Genomic DNA, 20,968 nt, shown 5'->3' with positions numbered 1-20,968 from the left:
TATTATTCATGGGAAAGGTGAGGACCATGAACACAGTGTTCCCATGTGTGGAAGTCTGTCCCTCAAAAGTGCTAGAGAAAACCCATGAAGCCAAGGTAAGCCAGCCAGTTCACCTGGGAGCCACCATCGCTGCCTTCCAAAGATTAAAAACAAAAGTTCTATTAAACACAACATTGAGAAAACATTAAAAGTAATTTGATTGCAGTTTGAGGTTCATGAGCTTGGAACTTGTTAAACCCCGTGCTTGATCTTCTGTTCCTGTCTCCCCCTTACGCTGAGTCAACATTTCCTTCAACCTAATCACCCAAATTTTGCCAAATGGAGGATTTTGGCTGGAGATGCTTTGTGGCTCAAGTACCATTGTGCTTAATGTTTAAATTGACTAGATTCCGCTTGTCTGGAGGAATGAGTGAATTCAACCAATATTTATGGACCACCTGCTGTGTGAGCCATTTAACTCATCAGCAGATTAATCTTCATTTGCATGGGATTCACATGCACTTAAATTTTTTTTTCTCTGTTTCTCTCCAGGTGAAAATGCTTTTTACTTGTCCCCAGATATCAGGAAACAGTGCGATTGGTTCCAAGGGGACCAACTGACAAAGAATCCTGTGAAGTTTGGTCACAAACAATTGTAAGTATTGTAATGATTGTCTTAGAAAGTATAGTGTAGGGGGAGTGCAGAGGTCCTCCAGACAACGCCCAACATTATAGGTAAAGACATTGAAATCCAGAAATTGTGACTTCCAAAAGGTCACATGGAGCATTTCTTTCCATCTGTTGTATCCATTTGCTTTTATTGCATAGCAAACTATCCAAAATTTAGTGGCTTAAAGCAACGATTTATTTAATCTACAGTTCTGTGTGGTTTTTTTTTTTTTTTTTTTTTTTTTTTTTTGGCTTGGGCTCAGCTGGGCAGTCCTCTGGTCCCTGCTGGGCTCACAGATATGTTTGTGGTCGGAGGCCTGTCCACAGTGGATGGTGGTCGGGAAGGTCTCAGTGGTTGGCTTACCTCTGCTCCACATGGCCTCTCATTCTCCAGGAGGCAGGGTTGGAGGTTTGCTCGCTGGTGAATGGGCAGGGTTCCATGAAAGAAGTCCGAGGGCATGAGGCCTCTTGAGGCTAGGCTGGAACCAGCACGCTGTTACTCCTGTCACATTCCATGCCCAATGCACATCCAATGGCCAGCCAGGCCAATTCAAGAGTTGGGGGCTAGACTCAAGAGGAGGCCCTATCACATTACACTGTGAAGGGCACAGGAATGGAGAGGATGGGAAATTGGGGCCATGTGTCTACTACGCTTGGTATGAAATGATCTCACACAGAAGGGTTGAGTACATTGACTACATTAAGCATTCCAAATCTTAAAATAATTAGTGCTACGATGACACAGGTGATGGTGGTGACACTAGGAGGCACCGGGCATGTTCTACTAGAAAGGCTAACGAGCAGGTGGGGGCTGGGGTAGTTGTACTCACAGGGATGCTGGCCCAGCTCCATCTCTGGTGCCAACTCCAGGAGCGGAGAGGAGGGCTGTGTGGCTGTGTGACAGAGGGCTAGGTGATGATGACATGGTGGCAGAAACTGAGTCCAGGCGCTGTGCCAGACTCCCAAGGGAGTGCCACAGACTGCCATGCTCTTTGGGTAGGAGAGGGTTCTGACGATAGCACCTAGAGGAGATGTGGACTTGAATTATCCTTGACAAACGAGTATGTGGCTTACTCCTGGCTGACCTCCAGCGTGGGGACAGAGAGCCCGCCTCCCTGTCTCACCCCTAAGCCCTTCAGCCCTTGCCCGTGTCCTTGGAGGGCGGGCTCCATGCTCAGCCGGGCAGACCGACAATCACAGCTGAGGGAACTGTGCCCCTTTCTGGGGCTGCGAGGTGTGTCCTGTGTCACCCAGGTCCAGAGGTTCTTTCTTCCTGGCCTTAACTCTTGTTGTCATTCCTCTCAAACATTCCCTGGCCTGTCCTCAACCTTATTCTTAGGGAAACCACATGAATGACGTAACATAATATCTGAAGCTCTATGACACCAAGTTGAAAACTTGCTGCTGGAGTCGTAGAGCGTGACAGACCTAAGAATGAATGAGGGTGCGTCTCGGCAACAAGCGAACGAGGGCTGAGTCTGTGCTGCTGTGTCTCATTATGTTGCTGTTCTTTTCAGGGATTTGTAGCAGATCAAGAAATTGTGAAAAAAAACAAAACCACAAAACACCCTCACCCCCAAATTAATACCAACAAACATACACAATACGCTCCGGGAGGGAATGATTAATGCTATGATGACACAGGTCATGGTGGTGATGCTAGAAGCACACCGATCTACATTTTATTGAGTGGATACTTTCTTACAATGAGAGTAGCTATTAGGTGGCTTTATTTAATTTTGGGTGTATATGTTTCAGTTGGCCATTTTTTATAATTAAGGGTGTCGTTTGAGTATTATTTTATTATTGTTTGTGTTTATAAAAATTAAAACATTTATTATATTTTATAAATTAAAAACAAGATGTCAGGTGTATTTATAGTTATACTAGAGGCTTCATTTTTATTTTATTTTTTTCATTTTTAAATTATTCATTTATTTTTTTTAAAGATTGTATTTATTTATTCATGAGAGACACTCAGAGAGAGGTAGAGACTCAGGCAGAGGGAGAAGCAGTCTCCATGCAGGGAGCCCAATGTGGGACTCGATCCCAGGATCCCGGGATCATGCCCTGAGCTGAAGGCAGACGCTCAACCACTGAGCCACCCAGACGTCCCTAAGCTTCATTTTTAATGATTCTATTACCTATGTGCTTTGCTGCAGCACAGATTCTAAAAGGAAGGAATTTAATATGTGCAATGCTGTATGCAAAATATAAAAACTACTGCATGCATTTTGATCGAGCAGCAATTTCACATAGCTCATGGGGAGCGTGTTTTTGTAAATTTTAGAGCAGGCAAAATGATGGATGGATTGATACGGTATTTAATTTGTTTTAACAGAAATACTCCGAATAATGCTACTTCAAGTCCTACATCCAAACCAGTGACCACAGCCAAGCCAATGACCACCACAGAACCAGTGACCACCACGACGAAACCAGTAACTGTGGTAAACCTGCCGGCCTCAAAGCCGGCCGCAGCCAAGCCAGCCCCGCCCAAACCGGCCGCCGCGAAACCCATGGCCGCGAAACCCGTGGCCACCAAGCCCGAGGCCGCCAAGCCCGAGGCCGCCAAGCCCGAGGCCACAAAGACGGCCACGGTCAAACCTGCAGTGGCGGTGAAGCCAGCGGCAGCGAAGCCGGTGGCAGCGAAGCCAGCAGCTGTGAGACCCCCCGTTGCAGCCAGGCCGGTGGCCGCCAAGCCCGAGGCCCCCAAGCCCCAGGGAGCCAAACCGGCCGCCACCAAGCCAGCCACTTCGAAACCCGTGGGTAAGAAGCACGCATAGCGCTGCCAGCCGGGGACATCCTCGTTTCCTGTGTTCAGGGCCAGTGCCCTGGAGCCTGTTTATTTATTATTTATTTATTAAATATTTTATTTATCTATTCATGAGAGACACACAGAGAGAGGCAGAGACACAGGCAGAGGGAGAAGCAGGCTCCCCCTGGGGAGCCTGATGTGGGACTCGATCCCGGGACCCCAGGGTCACGCCCTGAGCCAAAGGCAGACACTCAACCATGGAGCCACCCAGGTGCCCCAGGAGCCTGTTTATAAAGCAGCTGGAACACAGTCACTAATCTGGGGTTTAGACATCTAGGTGATGTGTTTGAGAAGGTGCTGTCAGGGCATACAATTGTCAAACGTTGCTTTTATTTTATTTTATTATTTTATTTTATTTTATTTTATTTTATTATTTTATTTATTTTATTTTATTATTTTATTTTATTTTATTTTGTTTTGTTTTGTTTTGTTTTGTTTTGTTTTATTTTATTTTATTTTATTTTATTTTATTTTATTTTATTTTATTTATTTTTTTCCTGTTAGAAAGCAGTCTTTCTCTTACCTCTGTGAGGCTGGTGAGCTCCACACAAAGCATCTCCCTCCCCCTGATGCCTCCTTCCCCCCAATGCCGCCCCAAGCCCCAAGTCCCAAACCCTGGGGTTGGGGTTCCCATAGGATGGGGCCCTAGTGGGGTGCTCTGCTGAGCATGCTGGCAGGTCAGAGCCTGGGTGATACCCCCGCCCCCTGAGACCGAGTTCTTGCTAACACTGCCCGTGGCGAAAACACCTTCCGGACCGAATTAGATAGGAGGGCAGCCGGGCTTCGCGAGACCCAGAGTTGGTAATTTAGTTCTTTCCTCCGGACGCTGGAACGTACCAGGGAGTCACAGGGCACGTGGAAAGGTGCAGGCGGCAGGTACATGTTTGTGAAAAGGCGGCAATGGGCTTCCTTCGATGCACAGAGAGGAGGCGGGGATTCCTTTGAAAGAATTTCCCGCCGGGGCCCAGAGTCTCGTGACTTAACACATTTGAAATCGTGGGGCTCGCTCTTCTTTCAATGCCTTCCAAGTTTCTCCTTTACTGGGGGTGATTGTCAACAGAAAAGAAAATAGCTTTGCACCTTGCTGAGCAGTCACGAGACGAGGCACGGCCACGTTGCGTGGATGTTGGTCGCTTCCAATACTGACGTTCCCCGAACGAGAAGTTAGTTGCCCGCGCTCACCTCATTTCCGCTCCCCTGCCTGCCGATTCCTCCTCGGGTGGCTGGGTGTCACCTCTGTGTCGCGGCCCTGTGGGGCTTTGAGCCTTATCTCCGCCCTCTGCATCCACCTGTCTTGCAGCTAAGGCAACCCGAGAGGTCCGGGTGTCCGACATCACCGAGAACAGCGCCAAACTGCACTGGGAGAGGCCCGAGCCCCCCAGTCCTTACTTTTACGACCTCACCGTCACCTCGGCCCACGACCAGTCCCTGGTTCTGCGGCAGAACCTCTCGGCCACGGAGCGCGCCATCGGGGGCCTGCTCGCCGGCCACACGTACCACGTGGCGGTGGTGTGCTACTTGCGGGCGCAGGCCAGGGCCGTCTACCAAGGAAGCTTCAGCACAAGTGAGTACACGGTCAGCCCCCAGCAGTCGGCACTGACTGCCACGTGCGACAGCTGGTGGGACAGAAAGGGCGGGCTTCCTGGCCGTTGAATTGACCTGTGGACAAGGTTAACCTGCAAGGACACGGTTAAGGCCATGTCCCGGGTGTTTCGGTGACACCTGGTTTCACAAGGGAGCGCGGTGGAAGGCGGGATTCCTCGTGAACTGCTGCCCTGCCCTCGGGGTCCCAGGGTCCCCTAGGCAGGAAGCCAAATCCACGTGGCCTGCATGCATCCCCTTCTCCGAGAGAAGGAAGGACGTCCGTGGGCCCTGGCTGGGGTCTCCACTGCCCACCAAGACCGTGTTTCTGAAGTATGTCTCCGCGTTGGGTGAGCAGAAAACACCACCGAGGGTCGCTGGCTTCTCCGAGAGTAACCGAGGAGTCCGTGCGGCCTCACCACCCCATGGCCAGAGGTGTCCACAGCCGCTGCACGCAGGGCATCCGCATTCCCCTCCCGGGTCCACCGTGCTGGGACCCTGCCCTCCGTGGCCCGATGTCCCCCTGGCTCCTCTGCGGCCTTGGAGCCTGGCATCTGTTCCCACGTGCACCTGCGGTCTCCGTTAATTACTCACACCCCCTGATTCTCTCCCCGATTCCCCCACCGTGCGTCCTTCTAGACCCAGGCTGCTCCTGGGATGATGAGGAGGCCTCACATGCCTTCCTCCCCGGGCCCGTGGAATTCAGATCAAGGAGCCCTGCTTGAGGAAAGGGAATGCCCGCCAGTCACCACGTAATCCATGCCGACCCGAGTGCAAAGACCCTTCCGCCCCCAGGGCTCCATTTGCCTGGATGAGCAGCAGGAGAGGTTATGTGGCAAATGAGAGGATTTGTTCAAAGTTCAGAGATTTCCCCCATTCGCTTGTTGAGATGAATGGAACTTGCAGACGATAGAAGTTAGTGGTGTCTGTAGAGACTTTGTGGGACTCCGTGTGTCCGTGGCTCACCCTTACGTGTGAGCTCTTAACCCAGGAAGGCAGCTTGCCTCGGTCCCTCAGAATTCCTAAGCCCTTTAATTTCTGTGTTTCCTACTAGTCCTATGTATTTTTCTTTTATAGAGAAAGCTCAACCTCCACCTTCACAAGCAAGGTTGGCTTCTAGTTCAACTGTCAATCTAATGGTGAGCACAGAGCCGTTGGCTGGCGGTGAGACAGGTGAGTCGTGAAGGTGTTAGGTCGGGCACTAAGAGAGCACCCTTCCAGACGTTTGCAAGCCCTCGAAGCCTGGATTCTGGGTCATCCGCTGAGGTTTCTAATTCTCAGGCAAGCCTGACTTCTACGGGCAAATTCCCAGTTGGCGCTTTGGGGTCCAACGTGGTCTTGTCCTGCCTGAGTCCCAAGTTGTAAAAGGCGATTTTCCTTTCCTGTTACCAGACTCTCAAGGAAAACCGGATGGGTTTTGCTTTGGGGCCGGAACCAGGAATTCATGTGCCTGTTGATCAGATTCCCCTGTGCCTCCTTTTGGGGCTAGAGTCAATTTGTGGCTTGTGATGCTGGAAGCGTCCGGATTCATCCCCTCAGTGGCTTAGTCTAATAATAACTGCTTACAAGAACACAAAGCAACACAGATCAGAGCCCATGACATACGTGGGTTTGGAGGTGACCCTCGGGATGGATGTTCTGGTCTCAATCCCCTAGGCACACACCCTGGATCAGTCTGTCGTACCCCACCCCACCCCCCGTCTGTGTGCCTGAGCTGGGTGTGTGCCCATTTCAATCAGCGACCAGTCACACCTGTTCCTGGCACTCACCGCTGTCGCACGCTTGTGTTCCTGGGCCGTGGGACTCTGCGGCTCTGTGTGACCTCAACCCGCTCACTCGGCAGAGCGTGGGCTTAGATTGTTCGCCCACGAGACATTGACTGTTGATACCGTCGGTGCGCTTTGCTGATGAATGTTCTGCAAAAGGCGTTGGCACTAATTTCCAAAGTCAAAATTCCGTGGGCACCTACGCATCGTATTGCTTTATAGAGCCCAGTGCTGAAGGGTTGCACCTCGGGGGACAAGTCCCAGTCTGTGATGTCTTGGCCTCTGTCCGGAGAAGGAAGGCATGCCTCTTTATGGTGTTTATTTCTGTAACTGGCTCTGATAAAAGGCATTTGCTGAGTTTTGCTGAGGCTCGCCGCTTTGATGCTGGATTTGAAAGCCCTGTGCTTTCTCGGTGCCGTCCACGTTGTCAGAAGCGAAGGCACCCTGCTTCCCCAGCCATTTGTGACGATTCCTCGTTTTGCTCTTTCCTCTGTCAGTTTCAAAAATGATGTCTGTTTCTCCATCTTACCCCCTTTTTTTTAGTGGAGACCGTGTCCTATCTCATCTCTGTTTACACGAAATCGGAGGATTTCTGACTCCACACACCCATCTCTTGGTGGCCACTTGGGAGGAAAGGCCTCTTGATTCTTTTTGTTGTTTCTGAAGAGAACCTTCTCTGTTGCTTGGATGGCTTATTCCATGAGTGGACGTCCCCCCCAGCCGTGTGTGTGTGTACGTTGATGTTTGTTATCTCTGTCTGATGTGTATCTGTACTGTATCTCTCTGTCTGTGTCCATCTGTCCCTGTGTCTGTCTATCATTCCTTAGTTCGGTTGCAACCCATCCTGACATGTGGCATCAGGAGTTACTAGAAGCAAAGCAATTAAGTCAATGCAGGGAACGTGAAACTGCTCAACACGTAGCTGTGCAATTACTGTAAGCAAACGAATCACTTCTCACATCATTCATTCGCTTTTGGAAACAAGTTTGGGAACTGACCTGTGGTAGAGACAGCCATGTGTTTTTCAAACCCTCGCAGCCTTCCCATTGGAAAGATTGACAGAAAAACAGGGGATTCCCCTCTCTTGATATGAATTTATGGGAACCATTCCGGAATTCAAGGTAGATTGGATAATGAAACTTGAATTTGTTAGGAATAGTGTAAAAAGATTTTCTAAAAACCTTTAATGTTCTAATTTCCAACTCAAGCTAACAAAATGGAAGTAGGGTTTGGGATGGAGAAGATACCCAAGCCTCTGTCGCTTCGATCTCTGCACTTAAGCAGTCTTCTGAGTCCAGCATCATGAGCCCGTGGATGAGCCTTTGTCCCCTGTGCTGGGACATGTGCAGCTTCTAACTCATTTTCCCACTCCCCCACCCTGCCCCAACACCCCCTCCCCTACCCCCACCCCCACGTTCCCTACCCCCACTGGCTCTCTTCCCGAATCACCTCCACAAGGACTGGGTTCCTAACTTGGTTCTTGAGCTCAGAGGGAAGCTGCAAAGAACCCACTAGGATTTCCCCAAAGATATGGGTCAGGACAGATGAAATACTAGGCTTTTATTTTTTTTTAATTAAAAAAATTGTTTTTCATTTGTTTTTATTTAAGTTCGATTTGCCAACATATAGTACAACATAGTATAACACCCAGTGCTCATCCCATCACGTGCCCTCCTCAGTGCCCGTCACCCAGTCACCCCATCCTCCCGCCCACCTCCCCTTCTGCAACCCTTTGTGTTTCCCAGAGTTAGAGGTCTCTCATGGTTTGTCTCCCTCTCTGATTTTTCCCACTCAGTTCCCCTCCTTTCCCTTATGGTCCCTTTCACTAAGAAATAGTGAAGTTCTACCTTCAAAGTCACTGAAATCTGTCTATTGTTTCCCCCACTCCATGGAATTTTACCGCTCACAGGGTTGTAAGGAATGTGAAATTCCTGCGAATCCGGTGATTCGTTGAGAGAAAATGGCTAAGAGTAAGTTCCATGGTGAGATTTAGGGATGTTTCTGATTTTCTTATGTGTGGTCTGGACACAAATCTATAAACAGTGTTTCTTTAATATAAACAACATAATCATTAAAGAATGATTGAATTCTTAATCATTCAATTCTTCAGATAAGAATCTGGCTGGGCTGTTATGTTTGTTGTTTAAGGCTGAGTCATAGGTTCACAGTTAGGAAAAGTCCTTTTAGTCCAGACCTCTAACACTGGGTCTCCTCTCACCATGTGGCCGAGAAAAGGGTTTTTGTTGGGGCTTGTGAGTCTTTCATGGCTACATGGAGTCAGATGCAGATGATTCTAACCTTTCTCCCTTATTGTGGTCACTACATAACCTCAAGCCCAGGACTTAGCAGCTCTTTCACCCTCCTCTGTGTGCAGACCTGCAGAGCATCGTAGTGTGTACCCCTGTGTGTGCCCCTGCTCCCACCCCCATGTGTACACATGCATAGCTGTGTATTTCCCAGCTGGTGGTTCAAATGAGTGTCAGGACATAACTTGCTCTTTTTTTTAAAAAAGAAATTTAAATCCAATTAGCCAACATGTAGTAAATCATTAGTTTCAGAGGTAGAGGTCATTCATCATTTGCATAGAGAACACCCAGTGCTCAAGAATAAGACCCTGCAAAATCAATCACCACCCCTTGTCCCACAGTAACAAATCAGGGCTTTACTGGAGAAGGCCCTTCATACACATTTTTCTCAATGAACATATGCAGTGTAAGTGTATGGCGTGTGCACGTGCACGTGTGCACACACACCATTTTTTGAGAGCTCTTTTTGAAGGAAATCAATTAGATATTTACTTTAAAATGTTTAAACCTCATACTGGAATCAGGATTCAGAATCAGGAGAGGAAAGCTTCCCCTCCCTCTCAACCTCGTCCCTCTCCCCCACCTCCCTGCTATAATTAAGTTATTTTAGGAAATGTCCCCCAGGGGGAAGAACATTTCTATAATATTCATATTTTTGCAGGTAGAAAAGAGCGACCACGAATCACTTTATTCAGTAACTTCAAAAAATATACTGCCTTCATATTCAGTAGTTGCTTGTGTATTTTGCATCCAAGTATCAATTACCATACTCTGCAGTATTTCTCCAAATATGTATTTTCTAGACAATGCAGGCAAAATTCACTTTAAAAGTTAGTTTTTCTCTGTAGATTTGAGTGCAGTTTAATTTCTGTTATTTTCTGCAGTACCAGTTAATTAGAAACCTGGTTTATAGTTACAGAGATGTGTCCCTGTCCCAGGATTAAATGTTAGATACTTTTCCTTGCCTTTTTTTTTTTTTTCTTTTTAAACTCCATGAACAAAAGATTTTCTGGAGTTTGATTCTCCCTTAAGGAATTGTATTTTGTTATAGCTTAGCATTTTGGATTTAGAAATCACGGCGACCAGTGTTTGAATCAGTGTTTCATTTGTGAACAAAATCCCATAAAATGAAAAGCTCCCCATCTGTGTCATCTGGTGGAGGGAAAGAAGAAGGAGCCGTTTTAAAACTTTTTGTCGGCATGGATTAATGTTGGACTATTTTGAAATTATGATTAACAGATATTTCTTTATCAGACACTTCTTTGATACAGACACATAATGGGAGGGGGGCTAGCGAGGGGATTATTTGTCCCCCAAGTAAGGCCTGGCCCTGCTCAGCATGGAGCTGTGGTGTAGCAGTAAAGTCTAGACTTTGAGGTGAAGACTGATTATGGTGACAGAGCCACGGCATCATTACTCATCACTCAGGATCCCAGGCTTTGCAATATTACATGATTCCGTTTTAAATGGTTAATACTTGTATTTTCTTCAGCAAAACAAACAAACAAAAAAAAATCCCCACATTCCAAAAAATCCCATCCCACTTTATGCTTTCCTCAGGATCTAAAAGAATCACATCCACTTTTCTATGATGCACTTGCTGCCCCTAAGGGCAGTTAGCAACCATTAAACCAATCTTTTCGGCAATTTTCACAGCCTTTAAAACGCATTGAGTGTGCCAGTCGTGTTGGTATCACACTTTGTGGCGGCTAGCTTTGGGAATGCTACAGAATTGCTCATTTTGGCTTTAGGTTTTTGGCACATCTCTCTCCTCCCCATTTCTCACTAAAGAAGACTTGGATAGATATTTTCAATGCATGTTAGTACTAAAGGCAGGACTCTGAAGTTTCTAAATAACGCAAAATTCTTCTTACTCAGGATATTTACTTTTTCCGATATTACAAAGCGAATCCTAAATTACTGGCTTACCCGTATGAGTTGGAGAAAAGTTTCAATGCAGAAGAGAGCCCAGATGACTAACCAAGTGTGTAACATTCTCTTTTACTTATTCTAGAAATTAATAATCTGTGGAAATGACCACTTTGGGACAGGCATTACTGAGTCAACTGCATAGCTCTGAAGGAAGGAAGTTCTTAAATGTTTTACTTATTTTCTTGATTCTAGGATTCACTATTTTGCCCTTGTAACGCTTCTGAAATTGAAGTGTGACTCAAAATTGATGACACGTCATGGCTTATTGACAGTGTTTTGTCCTATTTAACAGGATATAAAATAATAGTGCACAATAAAATGAAGGTATCTTAGATCTGAGGAAATACAGTATTTGGTTGGCTGTGTCCTACTCTATCCCATTGGCTAGCACAAAATGATATAATAGGGAAAAACAGTTGACTTTATGTCAACGGTCATTTAGAACTAATTTAACCTCACAGATTGAGGTTAATTAAATAGCTAGAAATATGTTCTCTGCTTGGTAAAAGAGAAATAGCTATCCGCAAGGCTGTGTGCTTGTTACCATGTGAGAATGTGTCTATATCCATGGCAGTGTTTGGGTCATGATGAGCCTCACAGGGTGTTTGCCTTTTTTTTTTTTTTTTTTAATTGTGAAAAATAAAAATCTACGAGCCAAGATGTAAAAAAAAAGCAAAGGCTCTCAAACCTAACTGCAACTACATTTAAAATAAAGTTTCCTTGGTACCTTTTGAGTCAGTTGATGCTCAAAATGTAGACTCAGGCATTCATTCATCCAGGCAAATTGTACCTGCTTCTGCGGCCGGAAGCACCTGATTCCATATCAACAATGCTGGGTCTGAAGACCGTTAAACCTTCTTGTGTTTAAAACCCTTAAATCTATGAGAAGCGTATTTACAATTGTAGCATAAACACCTGCCCCCGCCCCATCAAACACACCAGTTTTGCTCAAGGAAGCACTTAAATACTGATCACTTGTTGGCTTGGGAAATGTCCAGACTGATAACTTCTAAAATGCTGCCCTTAGACACTATAGAAACCTGAAACTATAAAAATAGGCAACATTTTCCAATGGAATACGTTTTCTGTTTCAAAGAGTAATATCCTAGATATTCATTGTGGAGGACCCGGAACACACAGGAAAACCTAAGAAAATGTGATTCCCATGGTTGCAGCACTGATGACCACCAGTAATGACCCAATGAATATCCCTCTTGATTCTTCCACGGATCTGACACGTGGGCTTGCACATACACGTGTGCACACACACACGTTGCCATTACAAAAATAGACCGTGTTTCCTAGGGTGCCTTCCACCCCATGGCTGCTGTTCTAGGACTCCTAGGTTGGCTCCTGGGGCTTCTGTGAACAGGTGGGATTACCTGGCAGGGTTTTCCAGATGTCTTGTGTGTGGATGCTCACTGGTGCCCAGTGACCAATCACTATTTGGACAGAAAGTTTCACCCATTGGTGGTTGGAATGAGGCAGCCCCCAAGTCTATATTTTAAGATGAAACGTACTTACATTGTTATTTGGGGCAAAAGTGAATCAGAAAATGTTATTGATAAATTTCACTCTTTATTGTCCTTTTGGCTCCTCTTGGGTTCTCAGTATAAGGAGGAGAAAATTAGTGCATGTGCAGCCAGACCCTCCTCTCACATTGGAGAGGACTCCGGGCTCAAGCCCATTTTGGAGTGAGAACATGAGCTACTGTTGTGTCCAAAGACTTGTCCTGGGGAAGAGCTCCATGATGTCTGTCCAACCACACTTCTTTGGAAACAAAATATTTTGATTTTTATGTCTTTAAAATTAATGGTTGTTTCAGCATAGACACAGCTTTGGTGAGTCCAGTCTACACGATGCGTTTCAGAAATGAAGATGATGGGAGTTTAAAACTACAAGGCTTCTTAAGGACCAAGCCTCCCGTTTTCTTTCTTAAAAATGAAGAATCCTACATTTTGGTCTTTTAACAGTGTGGGGCCCTCGTTAATATGTTTTTCTTGGTCTAACAAATATCTGGGTGTCCACAGTGCCAGCGCCCTTGGGTCATGGTTAGTAGGAGCTACAGGGCCTTAGCAGCGACTGTCATTGGCATATAGGGTTTGGAATGCAAGAGCAATAGTTTGATGCTGGACAGTTAAGGTGCAATTCCTAGGAAGCTGGAAAAGCCACCCATTCAGGGTGCAGAGTGTCCTTCCACAGGGCAGCCTCCAGGTTGTGTGTCCTCAGGTCTGGGAAGTCTTCCCATGTCCATTTCTGGAGAACACGGAGGAGTGGGAATGAAATAGCTAAACACAAGTGGCCAGGACTGAGAGCTTTTGCAACAAAGATAGGACGAACATGAGCCATGTGGGGGATGCTTGGGGGCAGAAAGAGAGGGGATGAGGCAACCATTTGGCTTGAGCTTCACACTAAAATGGGAACCCACCGGCAAACAAAGAGTCAGTTTTGGTGGTTGAATAATTTTGCCTTTCTCAGTCCCTTGTATGACATTTCTTGAGACCCAGGCATGTTCCTTCAGTTATTGGCACATTTGAAGGGAAAAAAGTTATTTTTGTGAATTGCCATCATTTTATTCTGGCTCCACTGGTCCTTCCAAAGGCTCTTGGTAGGGCCTCTAGCTTTCTGGGCTTCTGAGAGTGTCAGCACTGAGGAGATACCAGGGGGAGGAGGCGGCCCAGTCTCTGTGCCTGGGTGATGGCCTCCCCACATGATCATGGAGTGTGTTAGGTCAATTCTGAGCCTCAGTCCTCTGTACGTCTGCGTCTGGTGCCTGACAGTTGACCCAAGCTTTGGTTCTCTAGCGGAAGGCTTTGGTTTCCTTTTACTTCTTGGTGTAACAGATCTGCAGACACTCACCGCTTCTGCAACTGTGAGCCGCCCACGTGAATAGGGGCAAAGGCCCATGGAGATGTCAGCCGTGCGCAGGGAGAGCATGTTGGCCGCTCCCATAAACTTGTAGCGTCGTCCACTCCAGAGAGTTCTGTCGGAGGAAGGTTCCCAGTTTTCAAGCTTTCAGATAATGGTTGACATTAATGCCTCTCTTTCCCAGCATGATCTAGAGTTTGCCAGAAAACTCTGTAAACAGAGCTGTTTTTTTTTTTTTTTTTTATCGTGGAAGGCCTGTAAACTTTTCTTTCCAGGCATCATGGAGAGAGCGTGGCTTTTGCTTTGCAGCTGGGCTGCATCAGAAGTATGCATTGAAAACATAAACTTCCTTAACTGGAAAAAGAATGCTTCTGTGTCTTCAAAATAGCTTTGCTCTGTGACATTTTTGCCGTCGTGGGTTTTTTATCAGTGGCGACACTTCTTTTACTTACTTGTTTAACTTGGCTGCTCTTGAAGGCCCTCAGCTACACACAGACACACACTCGTGCACGCAGATGCACACACTCAAAAAGGATCTCTCTTTTCCACTTTAACTTTTATTTCCCATCTGCTCGGCTCGTGGTGAAATGGGCGGCCTCATTTGTGAGCTATATTCTGAGAGAACACAGCTGCTATTTTGCGGAGGAGTAGAGAGCGCCATAGCTTTGAGTTGCAGTTTCTTCGCTGGGGTGTTCATATTGAAAGTACCGGAAGGCAGATGGCCCTGGGACCGGAAAGGGAAGCTATGTAGCTCATTTTACCTGAAATTATCCAATAACGATGGCTGGCGTTTGGGATCGGAGGGAGGTTGGTGAGCTCCTGCCATGGAGGTGGTTGTATTATTGCTGTGGGTGAGAATCAGGTGCACCCCATGGTGCAAGGGCAGAGATGGGGGCCTCGGGGAGGCCAAGAGGGGTTCCCTCCTCGGAACTCTCCTCCTCCTCGTCCTGACAGCCTTGTGTTGAGACCTCCAGCCCCATGCGCTGGGGGTGAGGTCCCTAGCATGTCCTCATAAACGCTCTTTCCTCCTCCTGTCATTAAAGACATATGCAAGTTGCCCAAAGAAGAAGGCACGTGCAGGAAATTCATGTTAAAATGGTACTACGACGTGGAGACGAAAAGCTGCATGAGATTCTGGTACGGAGGTTGCAGCGGCAACGAAAACAGATTCGATTCACAGAAAGAATGTGAAACGGTTTGCACTCCTGGTAAGTGGCTGATTCTTCTTTGGTGTTTGCTGCTTTTGCGAAATCAGAGAAGCGATCCGGGCCGACTATGCACCTCGGTTAAGATAGTTGAACGACGATGATTACGAGAGAGAGAGAGATGACAGAGGAGGTCGGTGGTGTCTTTAGAGAAGGAAGATACTCAAAAAGAACACAGGAAATTCATTTTCTGAACTAGTATCATTTCCTAAAAACATCCCTGTAATACTTGGATTCTTGCCGACCAAGAAACACAGGGCCCAGCTATCCCTCCCTCTTCATCGTTAAATGATCACGCTTTGAGTGATACTAATGTTGGCACAGGGGCCACCCATGATCTCCGTGACGTTGGGCAGCCTGACTGCTGATGTGGTAAGGGCGGCCTCCCTGAGAGCCCAGGGAAAGCGCAGTGTGTGCAAAGGCCCGGGGGCCAGGCGAGGCAGCAGACAGGCTCAGACTGCCCACAAGGCCCCAGACCCATGGCCAGGGAGAACCAGGGGGGCCACGCAAGGCACTCAGCAGAAAAGCAAGGTTAGGGGGGAAACCCAGAGGCCGCGGGACAGTTGTGGTAAGAAATGCTGCATCCTTTTCCATCAATAATATCACCCTGCACTTCTCTCTCACCCCCCCCCCCCCGCCCCGGCCTGCCCCTCCACCGACGCTCAGCGCTCGTCAACCCCGGGGTCATCGCTGCCATGGGGACCTAAGCGTGGCCGACCGGGACCACATACCTCTTGAAGAAGAAGGAGTCAGCCGTGGCGAGTCGTCTCTGTAGAAGCTCTGGGTATAGACATCCGCGCACTGTTCCATTTCCTGCTTTGATTTGCCCTCGAACTTGGGAGGAACCGATCTGCAGCATGACCTATCGATATGGTGCTAAATGTGTCTGTGGACTCCGTGCTCTCCGTCTCCAGGCAGTTATATCGTATACTTTGAACGTTGTGTAATAGTTACCCACTGCTGGTGTTTATGTGAACATTTCTATAAACTCAGACCCGCCCCCCGGCCCCTGCCTCCCCACCCCGGAGTTTCACACTATGCCACTTTGGGGCGAGCGCAAGGTCTAGAATAGGACTCCCCACTCACCGCGGCTCTGTATGCTTCTGCTTGGTTCATCCCTTCCCTCTCCAGTAGGCACGACGTTAGGTGGAAAGCCTCGCATGGGGAACAAACAAGAGTCCCGCTTTTCAATTCCCGCCGCCACCCCACCCTCCCCAGTTCCCAGATTAGACTTCAAGCCGATTTTTCCTTTTCCAAAGCCTCTGACAAATGACCCAGTTAGAAGGAAGCAAAAATCCCTTCATCTTTGTGCACTGTTGTGAGACCAATGCCTTCATTAAAGAATGAAAAAAAAAAGAAAGTCATAATAGAGAATATTTTTGGCATTCCTCTAATGTTGTGTGTTGTGGTTTATTATTTTTTTTTGTGCGGGGCGGGGGAGGGTGATTAATTTTAATTTTAAAAATTTTAGGAAATTTATACAAAGAAACTTTTTAATAAAGTATATTGAAAGTGTCATGGGTTTGGTGTGACTGGCTGTCTTGTTTCCCTATAATAGCACCTGCTGTCACGATGACCCCCGGCCCAGGGGAGTGGGGCCCAGCCTGGCATCTATCCTTTTGTTCCCAGGGCGGACAGGGGACTCTGCTCCATCAGGGAGTGAGGGGAGACCGGGGCTCAGCCCCCTGGCCCTGCAGGGCTCTGGGACGCGGTGGGTCGCCTTCCCAGCTTAGGACCCTTTCTGGAATCTTTGTGATCTTCAGAACCAGGTGGCTTTTATCCTGTGCTCTACCTTCTGGTTGAACCCACAGCCATGGGCTCTTTACCTGCTTCTTCTTATTTTTTTTAACCCTTTTCCTCTGTTAATAGTTTTATTTTTAGGAGTGATATTGGTATTGTAATTTTGTTTTATTTTTTTTAATAATAAATTTATTTTTTATTGGTGTTCAATTTGCCAACATACAGAATAACTACCTGCTTCTTCTTAGTCATGTTTCCCAGGGTTGGGTTTGCTCCCGCCCCACGGTGGCTGAGAGATGAGAAACCATTGGCCAGGAAACACTAGCCCTTTTCTATAGTCTCAAAGACCAAGTGCAAAATTACTTACTTATTTATTTATTTATTTATTTATTTATTTATTTATTTATTTATTTCCTTAAAGACCTTTTCCTCCCATCTTCAGAAGTAACACAAGAGCGGGCGCTGGGTGGCTCCATTGATGAAGCACCTGCCCACGGCTCAGGTCGTGATCCCCAGGTCCTGACTCCGAGCCCCACGCCGGGCTCCTTGCTCAGCGGGGAGTCTGCTTCTCCCTCTCCCTCCCCCTGCTTGTGGTCTCACGCTCAAATAAACACGTAAAATCCTAAAAAAAAAAAAAAAAAAAAAAAAAAAGAAAAAAGAAATAAAAGAAGTAACACATAAATAAATACATGTTTAGGTGGCATCTGAAGCCTACTTAGGAGAGAGGCTGCGTTAGTGACACACCTGCTCTGACAAATGCTCCCGACAGATGCAGGGACCTTGGGCATGGGCAGCCCCGCCTTATGTAGGATGGGGATGTGTCCGTCAGTCCATCTACGGAGTGGAAAGACAGGAGGTCAGAGAGTGTGCCGAGCCCCCTGTGATCCACTCCCTGTGACTTCCACCCAGATCTTTGGGTGAAATTTCTAAATTCTCAAAATGAACTCAGGGTGGCCCATCTGCCTAGAAAGCGGGGGAAGAACTGAGCTTTGTGGCCATGTCAAGGTAGCGCGGAGACAGAGAAGGGGAAGGACGGGGTGGTTGCAGGAGCTCCCCCAACCCCCCTCCCCCATGGGGAATTGGCAGAAATTTGAGGGATGACTCAGGATTTCATAGGACATCGGGGAAGTGAGTTTACCTGCCTTCTTTGGGACTGAGAGCCTGCTTGGACATCAGGGGAGCTTCTGAGTAACCAAAAAGCTTCGGGAACTCCTCAGATGCTCTCACCATCAGGGTGCCCCCCAGACACGACTGCTGCATCCTGCACAGGAGCCCTGTGGGGTTCCTCTCCCCTTCCCTACTGGGGGTGAGCAACCCTTCCTTCCCAGGGGCTCTCTCTGCCCTTGAGGTCACTCTGACACCCCCTCCTCTTTAAGGGCCCCTTTTGAAGATAAGGCCAGCCCAGGGGACTTACACAGAGCTCGGCGATGGTCACAAATGCCCTTCAAGTGCATGTTCAGCCTGGGGTGGGGTGGGGGGAATGTGCACTCTGCGATGTTCTCAGGGACAGCGCCCCCAAAGTTCCCCGCCCCCGGGGGAACAGCCCCTTTTCCTTGTAAATACGCCTGCACCTCCCCTCAAGCTGTGTGCAAGCCGAGGTCATGCATGGGGGCAAGAAGGTTTGCAGTGGGGACTGGGGAGGGGAGATCCCTGGGCCCGGGTGCGAGGTGGGCCGTCGCCGGGGCTGCTGTAGGCGGTGACCACGGGCTCGGCAGCTACAGCGACAGAGCTGGACTCTCACAGCTTTGGGGGCTGCACGTCCAAAATCAAGGAGTTGGCAGGGCCGTGCTCCCCGGAAATCTGCAGGAAACCCGGTCTTGCTTCTTGGCTTTCTGGCGACCCCGGGGCTTGCAGCTGCCTCCCCCCGATTCTGCCCCCGTGTGCACATGGCTGTCTTCTCACAAGGACATGGGTCGTATGGGATCAGGGCCTGCCCTACACCAGGGTGGCCTCACCCCATCTAGTTAGAGCTGCGTTGACCCTATTTGCAAATAGCCTGACCTACTGGGGGATTAGGACTTCTGATCTATCTCTTTTTTGGGGGGTGAGGAGGGCAAGGGAGCTCACAATTGAGCCCATAAGACAGCGTTAGCATTTCCATACCTGCCCCCACCCGCCCCCCGGCCCGATGCTCCGGGGCCAGCGGCTCCCCCAGCGAGGGCTTTCGGCTGAATCCTATCACTGTCAAGTCACTTGAGGTTATGAAAACCGTCACAGACGGATCTCAAGGCTGGGGCCCATTCATTTTAAAACTTAAATCCCAGGATGCCTGGGGGGCTTAGCGGTCCAGTGTCTGCCTTCAGCTCAGGGCGTGACCCTGGGGTCCCGGGATCGAGTCCCACGTCAGGCTCCCTGCAAGGAGCCTGCTTCTCCCTCTGCCTGTGTCTCTGCCTCTGTCTCTGTGTCCCCCATGACTAAATAGTTAAAATTAAAAAAGTAAGTAAAAAAGAAAAATAAAATCCCAGATACTCTCCACAGCCTTTTACTGTGAGCCACAGCGTAGGCTACACTCATGGGGTCGGAGTGGAGGAGCCCGGGGCTTGCTCTCTCCCCAAGTCCCCTCTGTCCCCAGGCCCGGGGAGATCCGTGCTAGAGCACCCCGTGGGTCCCCGGGCTGGGCAGTGCTGGCATTCGGCTGCTGCCCGGCTGTCGCCCACCCCGCCCTGGGCGCGCTCCGCAGCAGGCTCCCAGGTGGGCTCGTGGCCACACGTGCTGTTCACCGGGGGAAACTGGGGCCCAGCTAGGGTGTTGTGGCTTCTGGCAGCCTTCCTGCCCCTTCCTACCTCTTCTGCCTCTTCCTGCCACTTTTCCTTCCCCTTCCTTCCACCCTTCCTGACTCTTCTCCCATCCTTCCTGCCCCTTTCATTCAACTTTCCTAGCTCTTCCTTCTACCCTTCCTGCCTCTTCCTACCACCATTCTTGCCTCTACCTGCCACTCTTCCTGCTTCTACCTATTACCCTTCCTGTCCCTTACTCCCACCCTTCCTGCCTCTACCTGCCACCCTACCTGCCTCTTCTTCCTCCCTTCCTGCCTCTTCCCACCACCCTTTCTGCCCCTTCCTGCCCCTTCCTGTCACCTTTGGAATTGAGTTCCTTCCCTTCCCCAATGGAGGTGACAAAAGCAATCACTGCTTTGCCCTCTAAAGGCGACCTATCCCATGGTCCTCTTCTGCCTCAGCAGTGACTGTGGAGTCCTCAGGGCAGTGTGTTCTGAGCTGAGCCTTTGGTGATCCACTGTGAGCACGCGGGATCTACCAGGCAGGCAACGCCAGCCTTCCTTAGGCATGCAATGAGCACAGAGCTGTGGGCTCTGGCCCCCTTTTGTGATGGGCTGAACATTGCACTTCCCTCCTCACCCCCAGGGTCCTTACCCCAATAGCATGCGAAGCTGGCCTCACCACACGTTAGTGACAGGTGGACATTTTGCTGAAGACACGTTGAGGGGTCTGGAGAGAAGTTTCTCACATGTTCCATGGTTTGCTTCACACAAATTCCATTGCACAAGCTGCCTTGGCCCCAGATGACCTCACCCCCAGCAGCTGCCTCAAATCTCTCCTTCCTCTTCCCTCACCCAGCTGCTTGTAACCCTCCATACCCTTGGACGTTCCAGCCCACTCCTTGGTGTGGGTACTTTGGAAGGGAAAACAAAAGCCCAAGAAGACGAACGGTGGGTGTCATGCTTCTTGCACTATTCACGGAACATCTATTCACCCCATCACATTTTTTAAAAACTCAACTTTACATGCGATAAAATGTATCCATTTATGTGTATTGTTTGATGAGTTTTGACAAATGAACGTACCTACCTTACCCTCCGCACACTCAAGATGTGCAAAATTTCTATAATCCCAACTGGCGGAGTGTGTGCAAGTTTCCACAACTTTGCCAGCAATCAGGGATGCGCAAAGGTTCTCTTTCAAAAGTATTCCATGCGATTTTATTTGAGATGATAAAAATCAATTCGAGGTGATCAAAATGCCCAACAAGGGAATGCTTAAATTCAGCTTGCATTGCCAACAACAACAAAAATAAGTAGCTGGCAAATATGTCATAATGTTGACAAATGGCCCATGCCATTAATCAATTGTGGTTTATGGTAGAATG

The 20,968-nt window shown here is 48.4% G+C and overlaps 1 protein-coding gene across 1 annotated transcript in view; it reads left to right on the top strand.

The window, feature by feature from the left end:
• COL6A3 (collagen type VI alpha 3 chain) overlaps positions 1–15,831 on the top strand; it is an 80,160-nt gene extending 64,329 nt beyond the window's left edge. Inside the window, 6 exon segments of the mRNA NM_001103215.1 lie at positions 532–634; positions 3,017–3,413; positions 4,766–5,030; positions 6,125–6,211; positions 14,963–15,127; positions 15,791–15,831. Of these exon segments, the coding sequence (NP_001096685.1) occupies positions 532–634; positions 3,017–3,413; positions 4,766–5,030; positions 6,125–6,211; positions 14,963–15,127; positions 15,791–15,831 (1,058 nt within the window).
• Positions 15,832–20,968: the final 5,137 nt, after the last annotated feature.

This window comes from Canis lupus, chromosome 25, assembly GCF_011100685.1.
Source record: "Canis lupus familiaris isolate Mischka breed German Shepherd chromosome 25, alternate assembly UU_Cfam_GSD_1.0, whole genome shotgun sequence".
In the NCBI taxonomy this organism is placed as follows: Eukaryota; Metazoa; Chordata; class Mammalia; order Carnivora; family Canidae; genus Canis; species Canis lupus.
This window is presented reverse-complemented; position numbering and strand designations above follow the sequence as displayed.